The following is a 27,292-nucleotide window of genomic DNA, read 5'->3' as shown; positions in this document are numbered from 1 at the left end:
TCCTTTACGGGAAAATCCTCCATATAGCTTTATTTCTAATAAATCCTCTGCAAGTAAGACACGACACATTCAAGTCATCTCCAGTTAACTCAATTAATACAGACTCTTTGGCTACACCAAGGAATTCTTTGTATGAAACTTCAGAAAATCTCTTGATTAAAGTAATTTCAAAACAATTTAGCAAAATAGACTGGTATGGAAAAAGAAAAAGATTTAATTGCAACCTCTGCTTTTTTTTTTACAATGTAATTCAGAAGACAGACACATCTCAGTTTCCCTATAATGCAGAATGTAAGTTAAACCCTCAATATATATTTACGGTACAAAGTCAATAGTTCACTTATGCTTACTGAAGTTCTACAGTATCAGCCAGGCACATCTGTGCACACATTATCAGAGGTACTCAAGTCAACAGCATTAAAGAAGGTTACAAGCAGTGCCCCATTTCCTTAACTTGATTATATGAAGTCAAGTTTACAGTGCAGAATTGGATTTATTTGCTAAAAACAAGATTAGCCATTTCAGAGGCATACACCAGAATAACATGGAGATGTGTTGAGATTTTGTTGCAGCCTCAAGCACCACGGACTTTCACAGAAATGCTTAATGGTGCTATTTCATTTTCCGGCTGGGGGAGGCTGCCCTGAATCAGCCATTTCTGACAATAACCATATATATCCTGCTACCTCTGAAAGGGAAATTCTTTAGCCACTTGCTTTGAGGTATCAATCGTGTCTACATTACTCAAGGTAGGCCTTACATTGGGTGAACTGACATAACTAGCTGTTGCTAAGAACACATCTGATGTGATGACCCTGTTATCCATTAAAACCATATTTTAAATTGAAAAGTAAGAACAGCAAAGAGGGGCAGAACCTCTCAACAAAGCTGCCACCAACATAGCCCTGTTAAAAGCAAGTGGGGCTTGTGCCCATGAAGAGCTAAGTGTCCCTTCTCCTGTAAAGGGATGTAAGGTTGCATTCTTGCTGTTAGATAGGCCCAATTTGAAATATATTTTTTTGCAGTTAAGGCATGTACACAATGCTAATCTGAAACACAAATTATGAATATTAGGAAATAAATTTGCACCTTTCATTCTGCGTTAATGAGCACTCTTCAAAATGAAGTGTGTGTATGTGAAGTCAGCTTGGCAACATAAAAGCCGAAACTTGCCCATTTCAACAGATCAAGGGGCACTGGTTAATGTTTTAATGTGAATGGAGAATACACCCACTTCAAAAAAATAAAAATAAAAAATCTCTCAAAGTCCATTTGATCACTGCTAGTGCTTTTAGATTTCTGCATTCATATACACTAACGCAAACCTGCAAATGCTATTTAAGGAACATACACTTAAGATTTTGGGGTGGGGTGGAATTCAATTACTGGAACATAAAGCAGGTGGTATTTGCATGGATGAAAGGTAAGACACAATCTCCAGCTACATGTACTGTGATGAGTAGGGTTCAAAATTCCACGGAACCCTTTTGTTACAAATGAGCAAGGCTATTTTGGCACACTCTGCAGTAGTGTAAAATGAACTTTTAATGCAAGGTATCACCTGTAAGCAATTACTATAAATATGCACAGGTATAAGCCACAGAGCACTTTACTGTAGGCAGAAAGGAACACAAATTGCTTTTACCCACTGGCAAGAGGTGCAGGAAGAAAAACACGGAGGGGAATCTTTGCCTTAAGGTGACTGAAGTGAACATACGGCCTTTTGCGATACACACAAGTCTCCACCGATACAGAAAGTCAAGTCCATAAAGAAAAAATCTAGAATACACTTTTGGCAGTATAATAAGTGTTATCCTTTTGGTATTAATACTGTAATAATGAATATTTGGATACACACATACTACAAGAGTTTAGACGCTATATATGCGCACACCCAAAAAAAGCAAAAGTTGGGCACTAAAACAAGGGTACTTTCTATAAAATACAAAACGTAAAGAGTTAAATGGACTTGCAAGCTTCTGGTGTTAGTCAAACTAAGGCTAAAATTCCAACTTCATCAGTATATAGGAAGCTTCAGGTTTAAACTGGACAAGGTCTGAAGATTGTGATCCAATGATTGTTTAGCAGCAATTTTACAGAACTGTAAATTCTTTTATTAACAGGCAGTATAAACAGATAATTCTAATTTTATTTAAAAACCATGAGTGCCACATTGAAGAATATACAGCTCATGAATAACTTAAACCATATTCCATATTAAGAGGCAACGCACACAGCATACAAAAAGTATACTAAACAAAGCTCTAAGGATACATGATTGACGTTTCTAAATGATATAAACAGTACACAATGTTAATTACGGAATCATTCAGTCCACGACACTCATCATGCCTCACTTTCGCCAGAAACTGAATTCTGCACCTCCTCTTCTAAAATTGGTACGATCAGGTTATCCTTGGACATCAGGTTGTATTTCATCACAAATTTGGTAAACCGGTGACACAAGAAGGTTTCATTCTTAAGACAGAAAAATAAAAAATGCATTAATATACACACATAGACACACAGCGTGAAATACAGACTTGGGAAAGAAGTTATTCAAAATTAATCATGACCATGTTATAATTTCCTATATGGAGACTTCCGTGTAGGAGAAAAGGCCCATCAGGATGCTTGATCAACACTCTGCTCTTGAGACTCTTCCCGCTCACAAAAGCAGGGGGTCAATCAGGCAGACAGAAATAAATCTGGGATGCTACCTTGCAGTTTTATACACAGAATCCTAGTTAGGTAGGCAGTTGTAACAAATAAGGATTGTTGCACTGTCGTCAAATCATCTGAGTTATTGCGTAGTACATGGAAACATTTTGTAATTTCTGCTGAATCTAAAGGACAGGGTTTATGCAACAAGGTAATGCACACTTAAATATACTAGGAAGAAAGCAACATAATTTGCTTTCAGATCTGAGGTACTGTATTTTTTGCTCCATAAGGCACACCTGACCGTAAGGCGCACCTACTTTTGGGGGGGGGGGTTCAAGAAAAAAAAAATATGCGGCTCTTGGGGGCTTTTGCGGGAGGCGGGGGAAGTGAGAGAGCCTCGCTCTGTCCCTTCCCCCACCTCCTGCAAAAGCCAGGGATAGCCGCGCAAAGCCTCCCCGGGGCAGCGGGATGAAGGCTCCCCACTGCCCTGGGGAGACTTTGCCCCGCTAAGGCAGAAGCTAAAACAGCTAGAGGGAGCGCTGCACAGCGCTCTCTCTAGCTGTTCTTGCTTCTGGGGTAGCCTGCAAAGCCTCCGCAGGCCGGGGAGCAGCGGAAAGGCCGCACACAGCCTTCACGCTGCTCCCTGAGCTTGTGGGGCTGGCGGTGGGAGAAGCCCAGCTTTCTCCCAGCCCCAAAGAGCAGGTCGGAGCTGGCGGGGGAAGCCCGGGTCCCTCTCCCCAGCCCCAGGGACCACACGTTTGCTCCATAAGACGCACAGACATTTCCCCATAGATTTTAAGAGGAAAAAGTGAGTCTTATGGAGCGAAAAATACGGTGCATGAAACTTTAAGTCCCACTGCCTATCTCAGACAAAACATTGAACACTAAGTATGTGAAGAAGGACCAATATTCACCTACTCTCACTGGAATCTGCCTGGAGTTTTGGATATTTTGGAGTAAAAGGTAAAGGACCCCTGGATGGTTAAGTCCAGTGAAAGGTGACTATGGGGTTGCGGCGCTCATCTTGCTTTCAGGCAGAGGCAGCCAGCGTTTGTCCACAGACAGCTTTCTGGATCATGTGGCCATCATGACTAAACCGCTTCTGGCACAACGGGACAATGTGACGAGTGCCAGAGCGCACGGAAACACCGTTTACCTTCCCTCCGCATCAGAACCTATTTATCTACTTGCACTGGTGTGCTTTTGAACTGCTAGGTTGGCAGGAGCTGAGACAGAGCAACAGGAGCTCACTCTGTCACAGGGATTTGAACCGCCAACCTTCCGATTGGCAAGCCCAAGAGGCTCAGTGGTTTAGACCACAGTGCCACCCACTTTCCATAAGCTAAACAGAATTTCTACACATACCACATTTTGGAAGCAAAAAATGAGACTCAGCAGGGGTCTCTAAGAACAACTCAATTTCAGTTGAGTTCAGAAATAAATGCTGGTACTAAAACAAAGTGTCAAAAAGAGCAGAACTCTCTGACCAATCACAACATGACCTCTAGTTCAATAGCGTATTAAGGTACGTATAACACAATCCTCTATCTACTCACAGGCAGGTGGGTACAGAATTGCAGCTTTAGTATCAGAGTACTTACTTCGTATTCATCAAATATTTGGCGATGATGAAAATATGCATGTGAAAATATTCTGTAAATCCTACGGCAGACCGATCCTAGTTTGGCTACGGAGGATTCCTTTATACTAACCCTGTAAGCAATTAAAAATAAAAATTATACATGGACCTTACTTCTGCTATTGTTGCACTAAATGTTTAATGATGGTTGATAGTATTACTTTCATAAATTATCCATGTAAAAATTATTTCTGACGATAATTTGTTCACCAAATCGATATATAGATTCGTTCAGCCCGGACATTGAGGTCCAGCTCCGAGGACCTTCTAGCGGTTCCCTCACTGCGAGAAGTGAAGCTACAGGGCCTTCGGTAGTGGCGCCCGCCCTGTGGAATGCCTTCCCATCAGATGTCAAGGAAATAAACAGCAATCTGACTTTTAGAAGACACCTGAAGGCAGTTTTTAAATGTTTGATGTTTTGTCACATCATTATTATTATTATTATTATTATTATTATTATTATTCTGTTGGGAGCCGCCCAGAATGGCTGGGGAATAAATAATAAATTGTTGTTGTTGTTGTTGTTGTTGTTGTTGTTGTTGTTGTTATTATTATCATTGCCTTCAGAACCAATCACGAATATTTTAAAAAGCAAGCAGATTCACACAGAGCTTTACCTGCTGGGAAAATATTTATTGCTATTCAGAAGACATGCAGCTCCATCCAATGTGTGTCTGGTGTAGTCAATGGCAGGACACTAGAAAGGACCCAAGAAAGAGAGAAGAAAAATTATTACTAGCTCTAATCCTACACCCGTAAAAAGTTGTCTTGCTTTAGAGGAATGAGCTTTTGTAGGAAAACACTCAGAATATTATGTATACTCCTATAAAGAAACAATACAATTCTAGGATTTTATGAAAACTGTTCAGATAATGGTTCAAGGTCGGAAAAAAGAAACAGTCAAAACAATTCGCAAAGTAGACACTATTACAGAAGTAAGAACACAAAAGATCATACCTACTGACTCAGACATCTAAAAACAGGGGCAGATAGTCACGCTGCGTGTAATTCCTCTTAACTACTGGCATGAGAGTGACACACACAGAATCACAGTAGCAGACTCTTATTTATTCATCCATGTAACAATTACAAAACTCATTTCCCAAAAATAAGCTCCTGTCAAACCTTGCGCTTCCCTTGATATTCTGTTCTAATTATTCTTAAAATGTCCCATTTATCAAACAAACAATCTTCTGGGAACTACCATTTCTCCTGTGAATCAAGTCCATCTCTTCAAGCTCTAGACACTTCACTAGCCATTTCCATATAGCCAAAATACGGACACAAGATTTTAGCTGCCAAATTAATTTTTAAATGTCACTCCCCGTGCAATATCCTCCTCAATCTAATTTATGCTATGTATTATTTACACATCCCAAAATCAGATGCCATCTGACAATTCCACCACTTCTCATATGAGAGACTTAAAAAAAAGACCCCACCAGATCTCATTCCATTTTTCTCCTGAGACAGAAAAATCGAGACCCGTTTCCTACCTAATGCTCATTATAGTGATCCTTCCTTCCTAAATCCAAAAGTACTTTGTAGTTTTTTGCTAACATGCCGTTTGACGTTTTCTTCAAGCTGTCAAAATGACAACTGTCTTAATGCAGTTGTGATGCACCCCCCCCCTCAAAAATCCTTAAATTGAAGTATGGGAACCGTAAAAATGTCCACTCCTTTTTGAGTAATTTCATACCTTCATAATATCTCCCCATTCCCTATCAATGGCCTAAATAAGATACACCATGAATTCCCTAACTTTCAGAATCTTCTGGTCCATTTCCCCTAAGGAACCTAATAGTATGCCTTCATAGAGAGATTAACTGATAAATGTACACACTTGATTTCCTTTTTCCATATTACAAAAAGTTGCTGTGGAATCAGATTTTGCTCCAACTGTTCTCCTCTTTCCTTGACACCCACACCAATAATCCTAAATAAGTATTGATATAAAGCTATTCCAGTTAGTATACACCTTTGTCCTTAGTTTGTAATAACCATACATTTAGCCAATTCAATTGAGCAGCTTCATAAAATGACAATAAATTTGTAACTGCTAGTCCTACTGTCTGATTGGAGGTATTAGTTTCTATTATTGGTGTACATCCTGACATACTAGTTACCAAAATTCTCTGCTTCTCTACTCATGCAAATCAAGCAATACTCACAATTAAGTAGACAAAAATAGAAACCTTCATAAAATCGCTTGATCATATTTTACTTTGGCCATCTAAGACAAGCTCATTTCTTCCATCTTTCTAAATCTAGTTTTACTTCCTGGCTAGTAATTTTCTCAGTCCTTTGGCTATCTACACCACCTTTATTCCTAGATATCTAGCTTGTTTCTTTGTTATATCCAGATCATAATCACACACACTTTCTGCCTGTTTATCTTATATCCCAAAATAGCACCAGAGTTTTCTATGATCTGAAACGCCTATTTTTCCAAGGATAAAATTATGTCATCTAGATATAGGGCATTCCATATCTGCCCTGCTTTCAACCTGACACCACAGATCTTTCCATTTTGCTGTAGTGAGTGGCTCTATCGACAATACAAGTAATAGAAGTGAGACGAGCAACCCTGTCTTGTTCCTCTAATTGTCTATTCACCAGTATTCTTGCTGATGATGCAGAATAGAGATAAAATGGATTAAAGCAACTGAGAAGATTAAAGGCTTCCATGACAGCAAGCAAGCAAGTCAATTTGACACTGTCAAATGCCTTTGTGGTATCTAAAAACAGTAAGAAAGTTGTGTATTGTAATATACTCATAACCTGTATGATTATCCCATGAAATACATGACACATGGTTAGTTTAAGCCATGGGTAGGCAAACTAAGGCCCGGGGGCCAGATCTGGCCCAATCACCTTCTAAATCCGGCCTGTGGATGGTCCGGGAATCAGCGTGATTTTACATGAGTAGAATGTGTGCTTTTATTTAAAATGCATCTCTGGGTGATTTGTGGGGCCTGCCTGGTGTTTTTACATGAGTAGAATGTGTGCTTTTATTTAAAATGCATCTCTGGGTTATTTGTGGGGCATAGGAATTCATTATTTTTTTTCCAAAATATGGTCCGGCCCCCCACAAGGTCTGAGGGACAGCGGACGGGCCCCCTGCTGAAAAAGTTTGCTGACCCCTGCTTTAAGCCCTCAACAATGTGCCTGATCTATGGACGACTTAATCCTGGAGTTCCGCTTGGTGAGCAACAGAGAAAAAGAAAACAAATTAGGGGAATGTAGGAGTAAGTACCTGGATTTTTTACCCTATATATTCACACTATATTTGATATAAAAGCCCTGTGATCTCCTGACCTGGCTGTCCTGAGTCTGACCTAAAAGCCAGAGGTTTTCCGTCTTGCTTCCTGAAAGGCTTACAGAATGCCGGAATTTTCTGTCAAACATACAAAATCTAAAATTTATGAAAGTTGGAGGTTGCACCACCCCGACAAGACTGTGCGCTGAAGAGAGAGTGTTCCAAGTTGCTTTTTGTAAGATGAATATGGGCCGTAAAATAATAGGTTTTTGTTTTAACACTGGAACTGAAATTTAGAATTTGTCAATACTGTGCACATTATCGCAAAGGGATGCAAATGTTTCACTAATCCGGGGCGGGCAGGAGGGAAAAACAAAGAGTATATAAGGAATTCAATCATCAGAACTGACTGGAGTCACCTGAGTCTATCACTACATCCAAAGGCTGTAACTGGCAATCACGATCCATCTCTGGACCAAATCCTCTCAGCTATTTCTGTATACAGTGGTGCCTCACAAGACGAAATTAATCCGTTCGTCTTGCGAAGCAAGCCCATTGACAGCTTAGCGGATTAGCGCTATTAGCGGCTATTAGCGGCTTTTAGCGGCTTAGCGGATAAGCAGATAAGCGGCTTAGAAAAAGGGGGGGAGGGGAAAAACCCCGCATGAACTCGCAAGACATTTTCGTCTTGTGAAGCAAGCCCATAGGAAATTCGTTTTGCGAAGCACCTCCAAAACGGAAAACCCTTTCGTCTAGCGGGTTTTCCGTCTTGCGAGGCATTCGTCTTGCGGGGCACCACTGTATATTCTTGTGTAAATGCTCAGTAAGAGCTTATCCATGGAAGTGTCTGAACATATTTGTCTTTTCATGAACTATTACTATTTCAGTGTGAAGGCTCTGAGCAACATGCTACAGGTAAAAGGGAAGCCTGTTTGCTTTTATTACTGTTTAAAAAGGAGTAAAACTACCCAAGTTCTTATGCAGAAAAACAAATTAGTAATTGGCTTGGAAAAGACTAATGAAAACTTTTTTAAAAACCCAGTAAAATGTGCATTCATGGCTAGAAAACTAAGTTTGTCATAAGATGATGTCAAGATTCAACAGCTGTGGGCCAGGAGCAAATTAAATTGAACCGTGACTGCTATGGTGACATGGTTTGAAGGAATGACACTTGTATCTACTACTACCCACTACCAAATTACAGTGGTGCCTCGCAAGACGAAAAGAATCTGTTCCGCGAGTCTCTTCGTCTTGCGGTTTTTTCGTCTTGCGAAGCAAGCCCATTGACGGCTTAGCGGATTAGCGCTATTAGCGGCTTAGCGGCAAAGCGGCTATTAGCGGCTTAGAAAAAGGGGGGGAAAGCGAAAAAAATCGCAAGACTTGCAAGCCCATAGAGAAATTCATCTTGCGAAGCGCCTCGAAAAACGGAAAACCCTTTCGTCTAGTGGGTTTTTCGTCTTGCGAGGCATTCGTCTTGCGGGGCACCACTGTACAAGTACACTAACTCATGGTAGCAGGTAAGTATACTCCTCAGATGAAAATTATAGCTGATCTCCAACTTGCACGTGTGCTTACCACTTCATGCTGAACAACTGAACCATCTTATAGACAAATAGTGAATGGAAAATGGTAGCAGGATAAGGGCTGGAGGTCCAGTTGTATGAAGTTAATAAGCAGGGAAGAGTCTTGGCCGCTGCTTTTTATATTCCTTTCTTACCTCTTTGGGAGTTTTATGGGCTGCACAAAGAAATATCCACTGCTCAGTTGCTGTCATCTGCGTGCATGTATCCGGATGGCATTCAGTCTGTTGAAACATTTGTACAATAAATAAAGATTACGCCAGGCGTAGGACCTCACATTCAAATTTCTCTCTCTCTATTCCTACCACCATGACTAATAAGAAACAGCCACTGAAGAACAATAGGAAGCATTAAGATGCAAATACATAAAAAAGTTATTCTTAATTGTCAAAAGGAAGATAAAATAATAAATTACCTGAAGTTTAACCGCAAGGCCATTAAGCTCAAGACAGAACTGCCTAAAATTTTAGAACACAGAAGGTTAGAATTCAGTGGTGCCCAAACTTTTTTCAAAGAGGGCCAGATTTGATGAAGTGAAGCGCCGTAAGAGCCAACCAAAGTGTTAACCTTTTTTTTAGGATTTTACCCCAGGAAATAAACTGCCACAGGGGCTGGATTAAAACAACCGGCAAGCCGGATTAGGCCCCCAAAATGGACTTTGGACATGCCTAGGTTAGATAATCACTTCCCTCCCCCATTAAAACATCACAGTCCAATGATTATGAACTACAATATTTTGGATTATATCTAGCATTATAAATGCTGTCATTTAGCATTCTCTAACTTGGTGTCCTGCACATGTTTTGGACTACAACTCCCATCATCCCTCACCATTGGCTATTTTGGCTGGGGCTGACTAAATATCTGGAGAGTAGTAGGTTCAGAATCCTGAAACCATAATTTGTTATTTCTGGAATTAAAGTGCGGTTGTGGGATGGGTGGGAATCATACGAAAACTGGCTGGCTAGAGAAGCCAGGATGGCTGCATTTGACCCTTGGCCTGAAGTCCGCTCCCCACCCCCCACCCCGGTCTGTAAACTTGAGTATATCGTAAGAAATTTGAATTTAATCAAAATGGCTTTAGTAGTGACAGAAACAAGTATGTTTAACGGTCAAATATATTTTTTCTTATGATACGGATAATGAATACCAAGCAGGCACTCATTCAAGGATGAAGGCCCCGAGGCCTTTTTTTCAGAGACCGGTTTCAGTTAAGCTCAAACAATTTATTTATTTTTTACAGCACACAGATCATACCTTAAGTGTTCATACTTCCAAACACCTTCATCCTGTCCTTCTGGAGGTTCAAGAATTTTGTCAATGTTTGAACAATCTGCCCTTATGTTTTGCTGGATATACTAGAGGAAAGAAATATTTAAATAAGATACATTTCACTGATGTTAATAATAATGTCAGAAATAAACTTAAGTGTGTTCAAGACTGTGGTAAAGTTTGTTGTAGAAATTTCTCAACACACATTGTTAGAGCTGGATCCAGTGCTGCTGCACAGCAGACTTCTGATAGCGCAATAGATCTTCCCTTATCCTTTCCCTGCACACCCTCAACATCTGCTCTAATCTGCACCCTGTTCTAATGTTGGGCCTCCAATGTTCCAAAATGGAAGAGCAACTGTTACTGGAAGCACAATATGTAATACTGACATATTAAAACGGGGTAGGCAACCTAAGGCCCGTGGGCCGGATGCGGCCCAATCACCACCTAAATATGGCCTGCGGATGGTCCGCAGTGTGTTTTTACATGAGTAGAATGTGTCCTTTTATTTAAAATGCATATCTGGGTTATTTGTGGGGCATAAGAATTTGTTCATCCCCCCCCCCAAAAAAATATAGTCCGGCCCACCACATGGTCTGAGGGACGGTAGACCAGCCCATGGCTGAAAAAGGTTGCTGACCCCTGTATTAGAAGGAACATGGGCTCAGTGGTCCAAAGGCTATTACTGTGAATGTATTTGAGGATCGAACAAACCCAACTATAATTGCAAGAAAGAAAGCTAAGTAACAGCATGCATGGAACACCACTGTCTTCCTGGTGTGCTGAAGGCTAACCTATCACAAACAATCACAGCTGCTCTTTACATACCACAAGTAAAATTGTCTTTGTGACTATAGAAATGCACTGATATATATTCTAGGCAATTAACAAACAGCAAGAAGCAGAAATAGATGAAATGGGGAGGGGAGAGGCGGACACAATGAAATTAAATATGATGTACCTGCTGAACTGCCAATGTGCTGTCCATTTCTTCAAAAGATTCATCAGGCCAATTATAAAAATCCTAAGATAGTAAGGGGAAAAAAGACTTAAAGCAAACTGAAGAAAAACAGAAAGATTCCAGTCCAAAAGATATTCATTATTGCAAGAGCACTTAGAGTGCTATACATCAAAACAGAACAGACACAGCTGTATACTGTGCAGTTGCACACAAACGTCCAAGTGCAATTCCATTCTATTATTAGGAATGCTCAGCTGTTCCAACAAGACTGTAAAGTCCTTCAGGATATCCCTAATTTCACCATCTCTATTGTCCAATTCTGAGTTAATGCAACTAGCTGAATGTGGGGATCTAGTAAAAGTAGCTTTTCCCAAGGCAGCAATATGCAACCTACACTTTCAGCAGGGTCAGGTAATGACATCAGTGCAATATCACAAGCCATGACACTGCAATGATGTAGCAGTCTCTGTATCCCATCTGATATACTTATCGACCAGCAAAACAAGTAGTGAGGCCGACTGCAGCATTGTAAATATTTGACTACAGAATTGCAACGGGCAGGGAGGAGAATATCATAGTTATTCTGCTGAGACATGTTCACCTATTACCTAATTGTCCTCAGTGACTACAAAATGTCAGCTGCAACTTTGCACACTTATACAGAAGTCACATAAACCAGTGAAATTCACCTGGCAGTGTACATGCACAGGGCCGGGCTATTAGACTGCAATCCTAAATTCTTTGGTTTTGGATATAGTGCTATTTATTTCAACAGAACTTAACTCCATGCAAAAAAATGTTCAGGGCTGCAATACAGAGTTTCCAATATCCCAGTAGTCAATGGTAAACTAGTTTTCTGTGATGGGCATTTTGACTATAAGTACTTTTAATGAAATAGGTTGAATAACTATAACAGTAATAATTCCAGTTCTTTACAGTGCTATAGTCTGTCCTTGTTTGCTCTAAATAGATGCACTGAATTTTAAGATGTGCCAGGAGAAACTCAAAACAGTTTGCAATCTTTTCTAAATCTATCTGCCTTTACATAATACACTGACAGTTATCAGCCCACACCCCTTTTACAGGAGACATTTAAGGTATGTCTCCCACGGCTTTCTCAAGAGGATGACTCATGAATCTTTTCAACTGGAAAAAACACCATGTTACTGAAAAGGAATAATGCTATAGATAAGAACATACATGAAAATGTCTAACTAGTCACATCATAATTTTTTCACTATTCATAAAGGAAGTTACAATCAGATAGTGGACGAAAAATATCCCAGGTATGTCACAGTTTTCCTGCTACTTTATTCAAGCCTTAATGCTTTACCAGAAGGCACTATAAAAACGCAAGTCATAAGACTTAATTTGCACAGAAAAATGATGACCAATACTTTATACAGAAATACTGTATTTTAAAAAGGCCTGGCTACATAATTTTAGCAGTAAGGGGAATAACTTGAAAATAACAACAGAAGTCATATCTAATTTAGTATCCAGCCATTTGTATGACACCAACATCTCAATGCTGCATATGATAAGCAATGCTTCAAGATGAATGTACCTATCTAGTTAGTTTGCTATAGAACCCACTTATTACTGGGCATTTCATGCACATACACCCTTTTCCGTTGGTGCATTCCTCTGGTATTATCCTAGGATAACTTCACAAATGTTTTCTTTAAGCTAAATTATAAAATGAACTTACTTGCCTCCAGGTTATTTCCTTCAGTCAAAATAAGGCACTTTGCTGTATACAAGAGTCCCAACGATACAACAAATACATATAATTTATAGCCGAGAATTAGACTTGAATAGTCAAAACTTGCAGGCATGGCCAAACTTGGCCCTCCAGATGTTTTGGGACAACTCCCATCATCCCGAGCTAGCAGGAACAGTGGTCGGCGTGATGGGAACTGTAGTCCCAAAACATCTGGAGGGCCAAGTTTGGCCATGCCTGGAAATTGTTGTGCTTGTTTTATTTATCAGCAGTTCAGCCTATGAAAAAAAAAAAAAGAGGGTAATACTAATTATACTTTTTAAATTGCCAAGTTACTGATGGTTGAAAAGTCAAGCAAGATGGACTAAATTTATATGTATACACTACATGAACTGCTACTATAAAAGGATGGCAAGTAGGGGTAAATAAATAAGACAAAACATACATCAGTACAAGTTGCATCCAGTTATGAGAGGAAATGGCTGGAACACACATACTCAAGACAGCAGTTAAAACAATACACAGAGAAAAGGGAGAGAGAGAGAGAGAAAAGATTCACATTTCTCAATACAGTTAACGCCAACTGCTTTGAAAGGTTAAACACAGATAGGTGTAACCTGGGTCTTAATTACAGCAGGCAAGATTAATGTCAACACGAATCTCTGCCAAATATGCATTTTTTTAAAAAAATATATACAGCAAGTACATGAGCAACCTCACAGGCACCAGCCCTGAAAAATACAGGCTAGACCGCTTCTACTCCAACCACCACCCTCCAACTCCTCCCAGCTGTATTCATGAAGTCACTGCCCCCTTTACACGTAATCTTCCCCATCTTCTCCCTTGCACACAGCACCTGAAGTCACCTTCCCAAGACCCCACCCCATGGACTCTCTCCGTGGGGCAAACCAACTCCGTCAAACTCTTCCCTGCGCCCCTATATTCTTCTCCCCCAAACACCCTCTCTTTCCTCCCTGCACAAGTTACATGCCCTTTCTTTTTCCTTTACCTTAAACCTTCCTTTCCTAACCAACGTCACGTCCCTAAATTCTCTATTTCCGAAGCAGCTGCTTTGGGGGGAAAAACAAAAAAACCCACCACAACCCACGTCCCTTCCCCGCAACTCCCTCTTATTCTCCTCCCTTTCCAGAAACCCCTGCTCGAGCCGCAGGACACGCATGGCCGCAGCGGGGCGTTCAGACGTTCGCGAAGTACACGGGGGTGGGGGGGAGGGGGAAGAACCGCCCACCACTTTGGGGTCAAAGCCGGATCAGGACCCTGCCTGAACCCCCAACACCCCCCCCCAAAAAAACAGCGCGGCCTGCCATTTTGAGAGGAGCATCCCACCCTCGCGTTACTTTCCCCTTCACACCGGGCGGCGGCGGCGCCTCATTCCACTTCCCCGGGGAAGGGAGCGCGGCGGAAAAGCGAGTAGGCCTCGGCCGCCGCCGGCTTCTCGGCCCCCGTCACCCGCCTGCCGCGCCCCCGGGGCCCCCTCCTCCTCCTCCTCCTCCGGCACCCCGCTTCCCCCCCGGAGCCAGAGACCCATGGAGCGGGCGCCGGGCTTACCTGGGCCTTGGTGCCCGGCCTGTTCCTCCTCAGCACAGCCGTCCCCTCCGCCATGACCATAGTGACAGCGAGCGGCGCCAGGACCCGGATGCGGCGGTGGCACAGCAGCAGCAGCAGCAGCAGCAACTAACCAAGCGGGGAGGGCCGGGGGAGGAGGAGGGAGGCGGGAGAGGCGCGAGACGACGGACGGGACAACGCGAGACGAGCGAGCTTCCTTCGCGGGGAGAGGGGAGGGGGCCGAAAGCCCGGCGGGAACGTTTAGGTGAAGCACGTGATCGGCCTACGTCAGGTCGGCGGGGGCGGGAGGCAGGCGCGAGCGCCGAAGAGCAGAAGTCTCACAGGGGCGGGGGAGGAGGGAGAGAAGCGCAATATAGAACGGCGAGGGGAAAGGGGGAGGAGCGAGTATGCCGAGGGCGGGAAGGAAATGGCGGGAAAGGGGGCTGAGGAGAGGTTGTGAGCCGCCCTGAGGGCTTGTGAGGGAAAGGCGGTGTATAAATCTAGATACAACTTGCCATTAATCTGATTTGAACTGATTTTAGAATGAACTGATTTTAGAATGTTGTATTATTATTTTATTGTTGTTAGCTGCTCTGAGCCCAGCTTTGGCTAGGGAGAGCGGGATATAAATAAAATATTATTATTATAGATAGATAGGGCGCCTCAAATATAGGCGAAACTGCGTGGGAAGAAAGCATAATAATAATAATTATCGCGCTGCACAATAAAGGCCTGGACAAAACAAAGGACGTGCTGTTTTAAAAAAAATAATAGGTGTGTCAGAGAAGCTTGCTTAGACGTTCACAGGAACAGGAGGAGGGGAAATAGCAGTGGGCGGGAGTCGAAATACCGTATAATAATAATAATAATAATTTATTATTTATACCAAGCCCATCTGGCTGGGTTTCCCCAGCCACTCTGGGCTGTTCCCAACAGAATATTATTATTATTAATAATAATAAAGTGATAAAACCCAACACTAAAAATTTCCCTGTACAGGGCTGCCTTCAGATGTCTTCTAAAAGTCAGATAGTTGTTTATTTCCTTGACATCTGATGGTTGGGCGTTCCACAGGGCGGGTGCCACTACCGAGAAGGCCCTCTGCCTGGTTCCCTGTAGCCTCACTTCTCGCAGGGAGGGAACCGCCAGAAGGCCCTCGGAGCTGGACCTCAGTGTCCGGGATGAAAGATGGGGGTGGAGACCCTCCTTTGGTTCAACTGGTGCAAATAGGTTTTGGGACAAAAATGAGCGAAAGGCGGAGGTGTTTCTCATCGCTTGCGACCATGCTACCTGCCCTTGCTAACTTTTGACAACAGGGCAAGGCAGTGGCCAGAACATGTCACCTCGCAGACACTTCTCTAAAACATAGCACATTATTATTATTCCATTTACAATGGTACCTTGGGTTAAGTACTTAATTCGTTCTGGAGGTCCGTTCTTAACCTGAAACTGTGCTTAGCCTGAAGCACCACTTTAGTTAATGGGGCCTCCTGCTGCCGCCGCACTGCCAGACCACGATTTCTGTTCTCATCCTGAAGCAAAGTTCTTAACCCGAGGTATTATTTCTGGGTTAGCGGAGTCTGTAACCTGAAGTGTATGTAACCTAAAGCGTATTTAACCTGAGGTACCACTGTACAACATAACCAACTTTTCCTCCAAGGAGCTCGAGGTGGTGTGCATAGGGCTCCCCATTCTCTCCTCACAACAACCCTGTGAGGTAGGTTAGGTGGAGAGGCAGTGGCTGCCCCAAGGTCACCTGGTGAACAAGCTTCATGGCTGAGTTGGGATTTCAACCCTAGGCTCCCAGGTCCTAACTCCACCATAACCGCTAAGCAGCCTGGAGAAGGCCAGACTGCCTCAGGGGCTTTTGAATGTGCCTTCAGGAGAACAATGCTGATCTGAAGGGGGAAACTAGGAAGCAGTAAACTGAAATATTGCATCCACTTTTATTTGTGGTCAATCCAGCACATTTCTTAGCCTGTCCATTGTAACATAAGTGTTATGTACTGAAGTTCTCACCCTGGGCCAGCAGGGGATACTGTAGATAGTTATGCAAATGAAGGATTGAAAGTGACGTTCAGTGATTGGATAGTTTGTATGCAAATGAAGGATCGAAAGTGACGTTCAGTGATTGGCTAGTTACAGAAAATGGTTACTGTTGCATTCTAGTGGAGCTCTATATAAGCAGGCTGACTGAGCTCCTCAGTTCAGTTCTGTTCCAGCTTACAAATAAAGAGCTGCTTTGGAAGAATCACTGTGTCGTCTGATATGTTCGCCCACAACTTAACAATAAGAGTCATAAGAGTTCAGAACTGGGTTTCCTTTTAACCTCTGAATGGAGCCTTTCCATTTTAGAAGAAGCACAGGTGAACTCAAAATCTTATAACTTTGGTCTATGAAAATATACCATTGCTACACCCTTAGTGCCTATACCAAACATGTCTACAGCTTCCCATCATTCACCAGGGCCAAACCCCAGCCTTTTCCCTCTCAAAAAACATTGCTCACCAAGGCCTTTCATATTTGCTTGCTTTTCAGAGCGGGTTTAGCAAAGCAAGCAGAATTGCCCTTGAGAAGATCTTCGCCACGGACAGAAAACTGGCCACAGCTCCTAACCTTGGTGGAAGGTCAGGGAGCCTAGCTTTCATCTGTTGGCATCAAACCTTTCTATAAAAGGTAAAGTAACATTCAAAGAAAGTTTGGGGTTTGTTGCTCTGGTGGATCTATTCCATAACAAAAAAAGGGGGGGGAGCCTGGCTTTTGGTTTAATCAGGATCACATTTTCACTCTAGAATGGAAGAGGGTTTGGCTTATATCGAGCATTTTATTTTAAGTGTTGCAGAAATTGACAATTATTTGCACTCCTGTCACTGAAGCAGTGCAACCGCATGAACTCACTTTGTTCTTTAATAAAAATAGCTACCAACCCCCCTCCCCATAAATAATTTTCCACCTAAAAATTGGGGGGGGGGGGTAAACTAACCTGAATAACAATAACCATATGTGCCAGGCAGACTAGCCAATGGGACAAGGTGTGTAAAAGAACAGTACAACACCAGGTTTATCAATTTCTTGTTTTGCTTATTACATTTACACTTGTAGAAGCAACATAAACTATGGGAACAAAACTTTCATTGTGACTTGGCACCAAAAAACAGGTGTTTCCAGTGTCACTTCAGTTTCTGGCTAGATCAATTGCAACTCAGCTACTTATATACAGTACACTAATTTAATAAAGAGGACAGGTGTTAGGTCTCATTGGCATATTAATAGGATCCAAAATGGTTTAAAAGAATACCCTAGTATTTTCGTGTAGGAGTGGCAATCTGGAAGACCACCTACAGTACAGTGTGGCTAAAAAAAGAGAATTATGTATGGGGAAATAAGGTGACTATGTGCAAACATACTTTGTCTGCTTTACAACAAACTGGAATTTGGGTAAAACATTTACTTGACAGAAAGCTAGAGGGAGCAAGGCACTTGTCATTATTTCCTTTCAATGAGAACCTGAATTTCTGGCAGTGGTCCACGTCTTTCTAAGGAAGTTTGGGTAGAAGCAGGGGAAAGTGGGTGCACCTTTCTGACCTCTCAGTCTAATTAAGTCTACCGTTTCATTCTTATCCAACTGTGTTATCTGATCACACTGGAAGATCTGTGGTGCAAGTCTTTTTTATTTTCAACTTATTTGCATTCATTTCAGTAGACAGCACTTCAAATTCTACAATATTCAGAGCCACGGGAGTTTAGGGAGTGCCCTCATTCATACCATTCTAGAATTAAAGCAAACACCCACCCATAAAGTTCTGCACACTTGGAGGGTGGGGTTCAAATAGCATTTCTTGAATAGAATCCTCTCACCCATGCCACATGCCAAATCTATTTGATGATGAGGAAACTTCAAAATTAGTAAAGGTGTCAATATGTGCTGTTAAAGGCAAAACCTAAGCCCTTTGGGCATACTTTAAAATAGTTTATTGAATCCTGGGCCCATACTATCATGCTTTGGATTTGTTTATGGTGTTGGAACTTTTTTTCTCTCCCTCTCTTCGTGCACCTCATAAATTCCTTGCAATATTGACTATCCCTGCTCTTAAGGGGAGGTGTAAAATATATTTTGGTTGTGATCCATAATTAAAGAGAATCATGGTTCGCAGCAATGCCCTTCCTGAAGCTGACCTATCAACCACTAAACCATAAGCCAGTTTCAAATAAACAGTACTGTCCTTGTTCTCTGTGATATAGCCTTGCAGTGGATGATATAACATTCTCAGCTGTTGCGCATAACATTCTGCATAGCTTGTGCATCATGTCCCCCCATTATGTACAAGGGAGAGGCTCTTTATTTCTTGGCAGTTGAATCCTAAACATAGTGGCTTAGATACTGTTAACTTAAGTAAGTACACAGAAGGAAAAATTCCCAAATTTTCCTTCCTCCTTTTTCCCTTCCTTTATGGAAGATGGGGAAGGGATCTACCATGGGGTAGGTGGTAGAGGTTCTGGGTGTATTTGTTGTCTCCACTGAGCTCAACTTCTCTCAGCTGCCAATTAGGGTTTGAATGCTGTTGCTTTAACCCGGGCAGAATTCACATGTTGGATTCCCATCATTTGGATTGCTCTCCCCATCTGTTCTCTAGCCAAGCAAGTATACAGTATTCTAAATCAGGTTTCTCATTCATCAAGAGCATTGATTATTTCAGTGTCAAACTTTTGCATTTCATTTCCAAGCCTCTTGTTATTGTGATTTGCCAGTCTGAGTCTTGAGATATAAGATAATTTTATATTATCTCTACATGCCTTCCTCCATTTTGTTTTTAGGGCAAAAGTATTTCCCACTTCTTTACATTAATCAAAATGGGAGGTCATCAGAGCATGAATCCCTGTGGCCAAGCTATCCCTGTCCAGGAATGGCTAGCAACAGTGAAACCTGGGCATAAGCACTCCATATTACCAAAGCCCCCTGGCTCCAGTGACTAAGTGGTATTGAGGAACAGTCCTAGATAACTGTTCCTTCAGGGTATGTGCAACCCATAAAAACAGGTGGTCCCCCAATTCCCAGACCTAGGAAACGCCCCACTTCCACATATTGGTGGCATCCAAACTTCAAAGTTTCTGATGACCTCATACAGCAGTTTCATATAGAGAGAAGAGGGGACAGAACAGAACCCCAAGGATTAGCTTCCATGGGGTTGAACGGAAACCTCCCTATGCTACCCTCAGAGACCAGCCCTGCAATTAGGAGCAACACAGTGCCCTCCACTCTCAACTCACAAAGTTATTTCAATAAGATACTGTGTCTACAGTATCAAAAGCCACTGAGAAATCCAAGAGAATCAACAAAGTTGCACTCCCCTCTACACTAAACAAGGTAATTATCAGTCATGGAAACCAAGGCTGTTTCAGTTCCAAACTGGAGCTCAACACCAAACTAGAATGGATCCAAATAATCAGCATCCTCCAATGATGTCTGGAGCCGACCAGTAGGTGTCATCATTTTATATTTGCCTGACAAAGCTATTTGGGTTTTCTCAATATTGGATATGCTTCCCCTTGTTCGATTTGCTGGCATGCAGCATTTTGAACAGAGCACAGTAGCTTTTCTGGGAACTGTTTTACATCCCTAATTTTAAAGAATTGCACGTTTTATTTCCCTCAAATGCTGATAACCCTTCCGTGACAGCACAATAGCATGGCCATTTTGAGTTTGTGCACCAGTAGCTCCTAGTGAGAAATGTGATGTTTTCCAGCTTGGAAGCAATTATTATATTCATTGACTTGAATAATTTTAGGGATTTAAGGGATAATTATACTTGACTTGTGAACTCTCCAAGCATTCTGATGCTTTTTTTTTCTCCAAAGATGGAGAAATTGGTCCAAAAAGCTCTTTAGGATTCCACGTTGTAATGACATGACGTAAAGAAGGCTGTAATGCAGCAGAGGAGGGATGCTTTTTTGGGGAGGCAGGAAACTAAACCCCAAACTGGTTTCATGGTTCTTTGGATCCTAGTCTATAGCTCTTTTTTTATTATTATCACACGCCATCACTGTTTCACCCTGAAATGCTTAGCTTAATTAGCCAGCAAGCTGCTCTAAGTATATTTAAAAAACAACAACAGAACACACGGAATAAGATAGTAAGAAATGTATTTTGGCTATACACATTGTTTTATTTTGAAGTCACAATGATACTTGATAATTTGGGAGAATTTGCATTTATTAGAAAATAAAGAAATTATTTACATGATGGAACAGAACCATTTGAGCACTTTTTGTGGAATGAAAACTTAATGATAACGCAGCAAGATGAACTGTTCAGTCCACGTATTTTCCAAGAATATCACCATCTCTAAATATGAAATAGTCCTGCAAATAAAGAAAACAAATTTGTCCATGTTGAAGATAAACAATTAAGTACTTCAAAAGCTGAAACGCTGAAGCTCTTCCAACACAGAGATTTATGACATGTCCTTGGTGCTATACAAATATTAACCAAAGGACAGTTCTTCTACTTCATCATTGCTATTGCTCTGAAAAGGGCTTGAATTCCCCCAGGACAGACTTCAGATGAATTGATTGGAAATGTTTACAGGGGTTCAAAAGAAAATTAAGAGATTCAGCTGGAATTCTTCTATAAAAGACCAATGTACTCTTGAGATTTTAAATCTTACCTAAGGTTTACATACATATACATAAACTTTTAACTTTCCCCCACTTTACATTGGTTTGCAAACTTATTTCCACAGATGGTTTGGCCCTAAAATAGTACATACAAATGCTAGAATTTGTGCAATGGTTGTTAATTTTTGAAATGCAGGTCACACACTTGGCAAACTTCTATTCCAATACAGGCAAGTTAAACCACAAGGAAATTACTGCAGTGGCTACAAGGGGCGAGTCTTGCCTGTTCCATACTCAGGTTTCTCCCCAAGGAGGTAAGTCACAAATGTGTTTCATTACTTTCTGGTAACAGGCCTAAAAGCAGTAAAATCTCTTCTCCACCTCCCACAACAAAGGAATGGGGTTGCAGAAAGAGGACAGTGGCTATTTCAGACCAGTTACTTCTGGATGAAGATGAAGGAAAGCAATGAAATGTTTATAGAAGGTAGGCAGAGACTGAGGTAGTGTGCATACATCTGGGAACACAGCATATGGAAACTATTAGGTATATGAGAATTAGGTGAGCAGACCACTGAGGTTTCTTGGGAAAGGGCATGAAGATTCTAACGAAATGTATGTGATCTTCCATAAAATTAAGAGAAGCACTGCTTTTGGCTTTGTTTATAAAATAAGAGTTTAAGCAAGTATAAAAGTGTCATACAGAGTATAATATACAGTATAGAAATTTAATTCACACACTAACCTTGTCATCCAGTACAACTTTTGTTCCACCATACTCCGGTAGCAGAACCTTCTCACCAACTTTTACACTAACTGGACGAGTCTCTCCCTCCTAAAGGGGACAAAGAATAGTTACCGACAACGTATGTTACAATGCTCTTAAAAAGTTTTCTGTAGTGGAAATACAGCTGCAATATTGCATCAGTTGGAGCTTCTGCACCAGGCCCAAGGGCAGCCTCAAAGCAAGCACACTGCCGTCATCCAATCTCAGGGCCATTAGTGCATGGTGGTCAAGTGATCCCGATCTAGATATGGCTGTAGCTGGCAAACTAAGCAAAGCTGGTAAAAGGCACTTGCAAGTCACAGAGGTCACGTGAGTCTCCAATGACAAAGATGTATCTAGGAGTACCCACAAGCTACGTACCACAACCCCATCCAGAACAGGTTACTGGAACCACCTACCCAGAGAGCATCTTCTCTAGGCTTTCGGCGCAAAGGCAAAATATAAATACAGGGCTGTATCAACACTACTGTTCCAGTAGCTTGCCATGCTTCTGCATGCTCAATGTAACTCCATACCCTCAAAAACTGCTCCAGGATACACACACGGAACAGATTTTGAATGTACAGGCGGAGAGGAGAGGAGATGAGATGAGAGGAAAGAGGTGTCCATTTGTGAAGTACTGGATGCAACCCATAGTAAGTAAATAAACACCACACAGATCGTTTATGAGCCACTTACCCAACAGGAGGAGCAAGTAAAATGCATTTAGATGAGTGCCCTTTGCCCCCTCCCCAAACCAGAAGAGACACGAAGAGTGGCTGGAAGAGAAAGCGCTCAACACAACCTCCACAGTGGCCTTCTCCAACTCCTATCAGCACCAGCCAGCCACGGTCAAGTGCTGGGATGATGGGAGATGCAGCTTAGCAACACTGAGGGCACTAGGATGGGGAAGTCTGCTCCATAACATACATCTGTTACATGCACAAAAAACCCCAATTCTTTCTTTCTTCCAATCTTACATCCAAATCCTATGAAAGTTTGCTTGGAGACAATGTAGTGCCACATTTAATGGGACTTACGGATAAGTTTGCATTGAGTTACAGCATTACAGGCCTTATCACTAAGAAAAGCAGGGAGTTAGCTACCATAAGCTCTGTGCTATGAAGACATGCCAGAGCATCAATGGCAACTGCCCATTCCAATTCTTTCTCAAATAGTGGAAGAGCTTGGGGGAAAGGATCATAGTGCTGGTTGAGGAAAGAAGAGGCGTATGATGATGCTGATGTGCAAGTGAGGAAAGGCAGAAAAACAGCTGGGGGAGAAAAGCCTAGGAGAGCAGCAAACGGATAATGACACCTTGAAATGTTAATTAGAAAGCTGTTGCCACTGTACCACACTGCTCATGATGCTTGAGGTAGAGCGGAGAGGTGATTTTGCCTGGAGCACTAAGAAATCTCATGTTTCTTATCTGAAAAGCTATAAAAAGCTTTGATAGGAAAGGTCTGCTTACCTTGCTTTTAGAGCCTGTTCCAACTGCCACAACAGTGGCTTGTAACACTTTTCCTTGTGATTTTTCTGGAATCATAATGCCTCCTTTAGTTACTGTCTCAGCTGCACACCTTTCCACCAATACACGGTCGAAGAGGGGAAGAAATTTTTTAAATGCCTGTCCTGCCTGTTAAAACAAATCACAAGTCATAATGTACAATAAGCAAACCTGAGTCTCTCAGCCACAAGCACATTGTCATCTGAAGAGGCAAACATGTGATTCTACCACTTTTGCACCACAGTGAAAGGAATGATGGGGAAATAAGGAAAAATCTGGAAAAAACATAGTTACGTATATACAATCCCCATTATGGCCAATGAAGTGTTACACATGTCAGTACATTTTAGGTAAAACAACTTCAAGAAAAAGTTAAATACTTTGTGTAGGTTTTTTTACACCTGATCTTAAGATACATGCTTCCTAATTACTCAGTGACTCCTTTCTACAAATAAAGGGCATCATGAATGTGAACCAACACCAAAATTATTGGCATCGCATGCTGTTAAGAAATGAGTCTCATTCCACAAATCTTGTTCAAAGGAAGAATTCTGCAGAAAAAGCTATATGAAAAAGCCATCTTCCCTATAAAAAGAATACCAACCTTATTTAAACATACCCAGGTGATCTTATTTAAAACAGTATTAACTACATTGGAATAAATAAATTTTGCACAAGGATGTGACTGGAAAATAGAAATGAAAGGTAGAGAGTTATATTGCTTATGTGTTTCAAATGGGAAGAATAGGCATACGTGTAGTAATGGCTTTGGGACAACTTCCAAGCTTTGGTGATTTGGAAACTTATAGATACCACAGAAAATCTACCAACATTCAATTTAGTGTAATAGCTTTATTAGGGCAACCAAATTATATCACAGAAAAGTATGCAAGGCTCATCAATAGGAACCTTAAGTTCAAGTTAAACTATAGCACCACAAGAAAATGTTTAACAGCAAGAAATGTAAATTAACATTCCCCAGTGTAAAGCATGTTGAACTTTGGACATTATTAACACAGTTTTTTGGGAGGCCACCCACTGGTGCACTGGAAGTTTGCTTGCACACCTGAATACCCCTTCCTCTTGTTCCCTCATAACCCCAATTCTGTTCTGACTTGAGGACTCTGGGGCAAACTTGGAGGGCATGGAGGAAAAGGAAGGGAAATATTCTCATGCAATTTTAGATATTACCCATTAACCAAAACATTTTATCCAAGAATGTTTTGATCTGGAAGCATTAAAATAGTAAAGGGTGGACTTCTACTACTTTCTGTAAAAAGCAACGTACAGTATTCAATTTCATATTTAAAAGGAAGCTTTTTGCAAGGCTTGATGCAAAACAAATCCACATCTTTAAGCAGGCAACTATGTATGGGTTAAAGAGCAACTATGTAGGAGTTAATAGGAAACCAGAGAGTGCTAAAATGAAGCTAGCCAGATCACATGACGCTGGCTCAGTTTCCAGGCCTTCTCGTGGTTTCCAAAGATATCCAGCATGGACACTTACAGAAACAGCTAGAAACCAGGAGAAGGCCTGAATTATCTGTACTCTTTGGACACTAGAGGTCGCTGCTGCAGAAGGAAATTTGAAAGTCTCGAACAAGCTAAGCAAATGGACAAAGGAGCCAGAGAAGGAATTACCTAAATGTGACCAGCAATTAAAGTATTTCCATTACCTGGGAGTGAGTCCCACTGACTTATTTCCACAGAATCCAATTTCAAGTCTGCAGTGCAGATGCAGCACTGAAGACGAGTGATCAAGAGACTTTAAAACGTCTGAAAACCCATCCTCAATAAAGTACAGTTTGTTAAGAGATTTAACAAGTATGTCCCTACCAAGAGTATTCAGCAACAAATATTAATACGTAAAAATAAAAAAAGAGTGTGAGCCACCTATTTGGATACAAGTCAGTAAAGCTTTTGCTAGAAACTTCTCTAGGGTTAGGAATTTACAATACATTGTGCAAAAATACTTGGGACTCTACACAAACTTTGGTTTACATCTTAGTAAGAGCATATTGTCAGCACCAACTCTTTCAACTGGTACCAAATTGCTTTAGATTAGTCCATCACATACCCCCATTACCCTGCTTTTGGCAATAACAATCCCTGCATGCTCCTACACTATTATGAGCAAGGAGACTGCTACAGAGGAGCAAGTCCCATAGGACTTACTTCTGAGTAGGTATGGTTAGGATTGTGCTGTAGGGATTTACCTTAAATCAACTAATTTGACCCAAAAAGGATTCATCTCATCTCCCATTATTTTGTCGCTTGCCCAATAATTCCTTTCCTTTGAAGAACTACTGAACCAACAACTATCCACTGTCAGTAACAGTCAACGATTGATACAACAAAAAAACTGACTTTGCAATTTGCACTCTTCACCACACAATAGATACAACTTGTTGCAAAGCAGAGGACGTTCCTGTCACTCACTGTCAGGCGATTCGGAAGATAAAAGGATAAGATAATAAGAATAAAGAGCACATGTTGTCAGATTTGATTGACTAGTAAGTAACCACTCCTTCATTTACTGGGGAAGACAGGTCAAGGAAACATGTGCAAAAGATTTCCTCCTCACTACCTCACACCCCTTCAGGACTTGGAAAAGTACGATGGGCTTGAATCCCTGTACTTCCATGCTGCACGTGTGTACTTTACCAAGGGTTGGAAGGGACCACGAGGGTCAGCTATTCTCACTCCCTGCAATGCAGGAATCTTTTGCCCCAAGTGTGGTTTGAACCCATGACCGTGAGTCTCGCGCTCTACGAAGTGAGCTACCCTTCTGCACTAACAGCTAACGATATGGAGTTACTATTCCAGGGATCTGCCTCGTCCACCTCCCACCATCGCGCCTCGTGGAGGCGAGCTGCACGCAGTCCATTCATACGAGCATCACGTGGAGGCTCCTGTATTGGGTGGGGTGGGGCTAGATGACCCTGGGGAAACCTTCCGCCTCTACAATTCTAGGTGGGCGTCCACTCTCCCCTGCCCTGGGCTATATGCACTTTTGCACCAGGGCCGCCCCACCCTTCGCCAGCCAACTGAACCCCACTAGGGGGTCCCCCTTCTGCACATTTTACGGGAGAACACCTTTCATCGCCAATGGGGTGGAGACAGAGAGACTCAAGGGTTGCATTAATGAGAGATAGGGGGGAGAAAGAAGGAAATAGGGATTCTTCTTCCCCACCCTTTGCAAATACTTCTCGAGAGGAAAGCGCGAGCAGCTTACCATGGCGCGCGCTTTATAAGGGCTCCTGCTCCCGCTGCGAGGACTCCTTGCACCCCTGACCGACCCACTGAGCTAGCACGCGCGGAAAGGGTCACGGCCCGCGCGTGCGCAGACCATGCCCCGGAAATGGCGGGGAAACTACTTCCTGTGGCGGTTAGCTGAGGCGTAGTGGGGGTGGGGAAGAATAGCTGGGATAGACTTTAAAACTTTTTCGGTTCGCGCTTTCTCATTACTTGCCGTGAACCAGATTTATTTAAAAAAAAAACCAAAAAAACCAGATAAGGTGTTCGGGTTTGTGGGCGTGAGGCGACACTCCCGCCATCTTGAGCGAGGGCGAAAGGGAGCGGAGGTGACGCGACGCCCCGCGCGACCTTTCGCGAGCAGGGGCATTCCAGAAAATTCTGGAACCGCGGGGCCCGGGAACCTGCGCGAGGCATAAACGCCCGCGGGGGCCTTTTGCGTTTTGAAACCCGTCCAAGCGCATAGCGCAGGCGCTGCGAGCGAGAGA

At 42.1% G+C, this 27,292-nt stretch overlaps 1 protein-coding gene and 1 long non-coding RNA gene across 3 annotated transcripts; both read right to left on the bottom strand.

The window, feature by feature from the left end:
* Positions 1–196: 196 nt before the first annotated feature.
* LOC309334954 (MOB-like protein phocein) lies at positions 197–26,943 on the bottom strand. 2 transcript variants are annotated; one of them, XM_081849767.1, is made up of 8 exons: positions 14,668–14,834; positions 11,376–11,438; positions 10,400–10,500; positions 9,558–9,600; positions 9,280–9,366; positions 4,921–5,000; positions 4,266–4,377; positions 197–2,478 (listed from the first exon to the last, which is right to left on the bottom strand). In XM_081849767.1, the coding sequence occupies exons 1-8, from the start codon at positions 14,725–14,727 to the stop codon at positions 2,347–2,349; spliced, it is 678 nt and encodes a 225-aa protein (XP_081705893.1). In that variant the 5' UTR covers positions 14,728–14,834; the 3' UTR covers positions 197–2,346. The 2 variants fall into 2 exon arrangements, with proteins under 2 accessions (XP_081705893.1, XP_081705894.1); XM_081849768.1 differs by lacking the exons at positions 197–2,478; positions 4,266–4,377; positions 4,921–5,000; ... (3 more) ...; positions 11,376–11,438; positions 14,668–14,834 and adding exons at positions 20,789–21,024; positions 22,022–22,111; positions 23,514–23,678; positions 26,785–26,943.
* Positions 5,057–9,187, bottom strand: LOC309335524. The gene is made up of 3 exons (XR_014153556.1): positions 9,062–9,187; positions 8,359–8,772; positions 5,057–8,057 (listed from the first exon to the last, which is right to left on the bottom strand). It is a non-coding gene; the product is annotated as an uncharacterized lncRNA (long non-coding RNA).
* Positions 26,944–27,292: the final 349 nt, after the last annotated feature.

This window comes from Podarcis erhardii (genome assembly GCF_964252035.2).
Source record: "Podarcis erhardii genome assembly, chromosome: 1".
NCBI lineage: Eukaryota > Metazoa > Chordata > Lepidosauria > Squamata > Lacertidae > Podarcis > Podarcis erhardii.
Note: the sequence above shows the minus strand (reverse complement) of the source record. Positions and strands in the feature narration are given on the sequence as shown.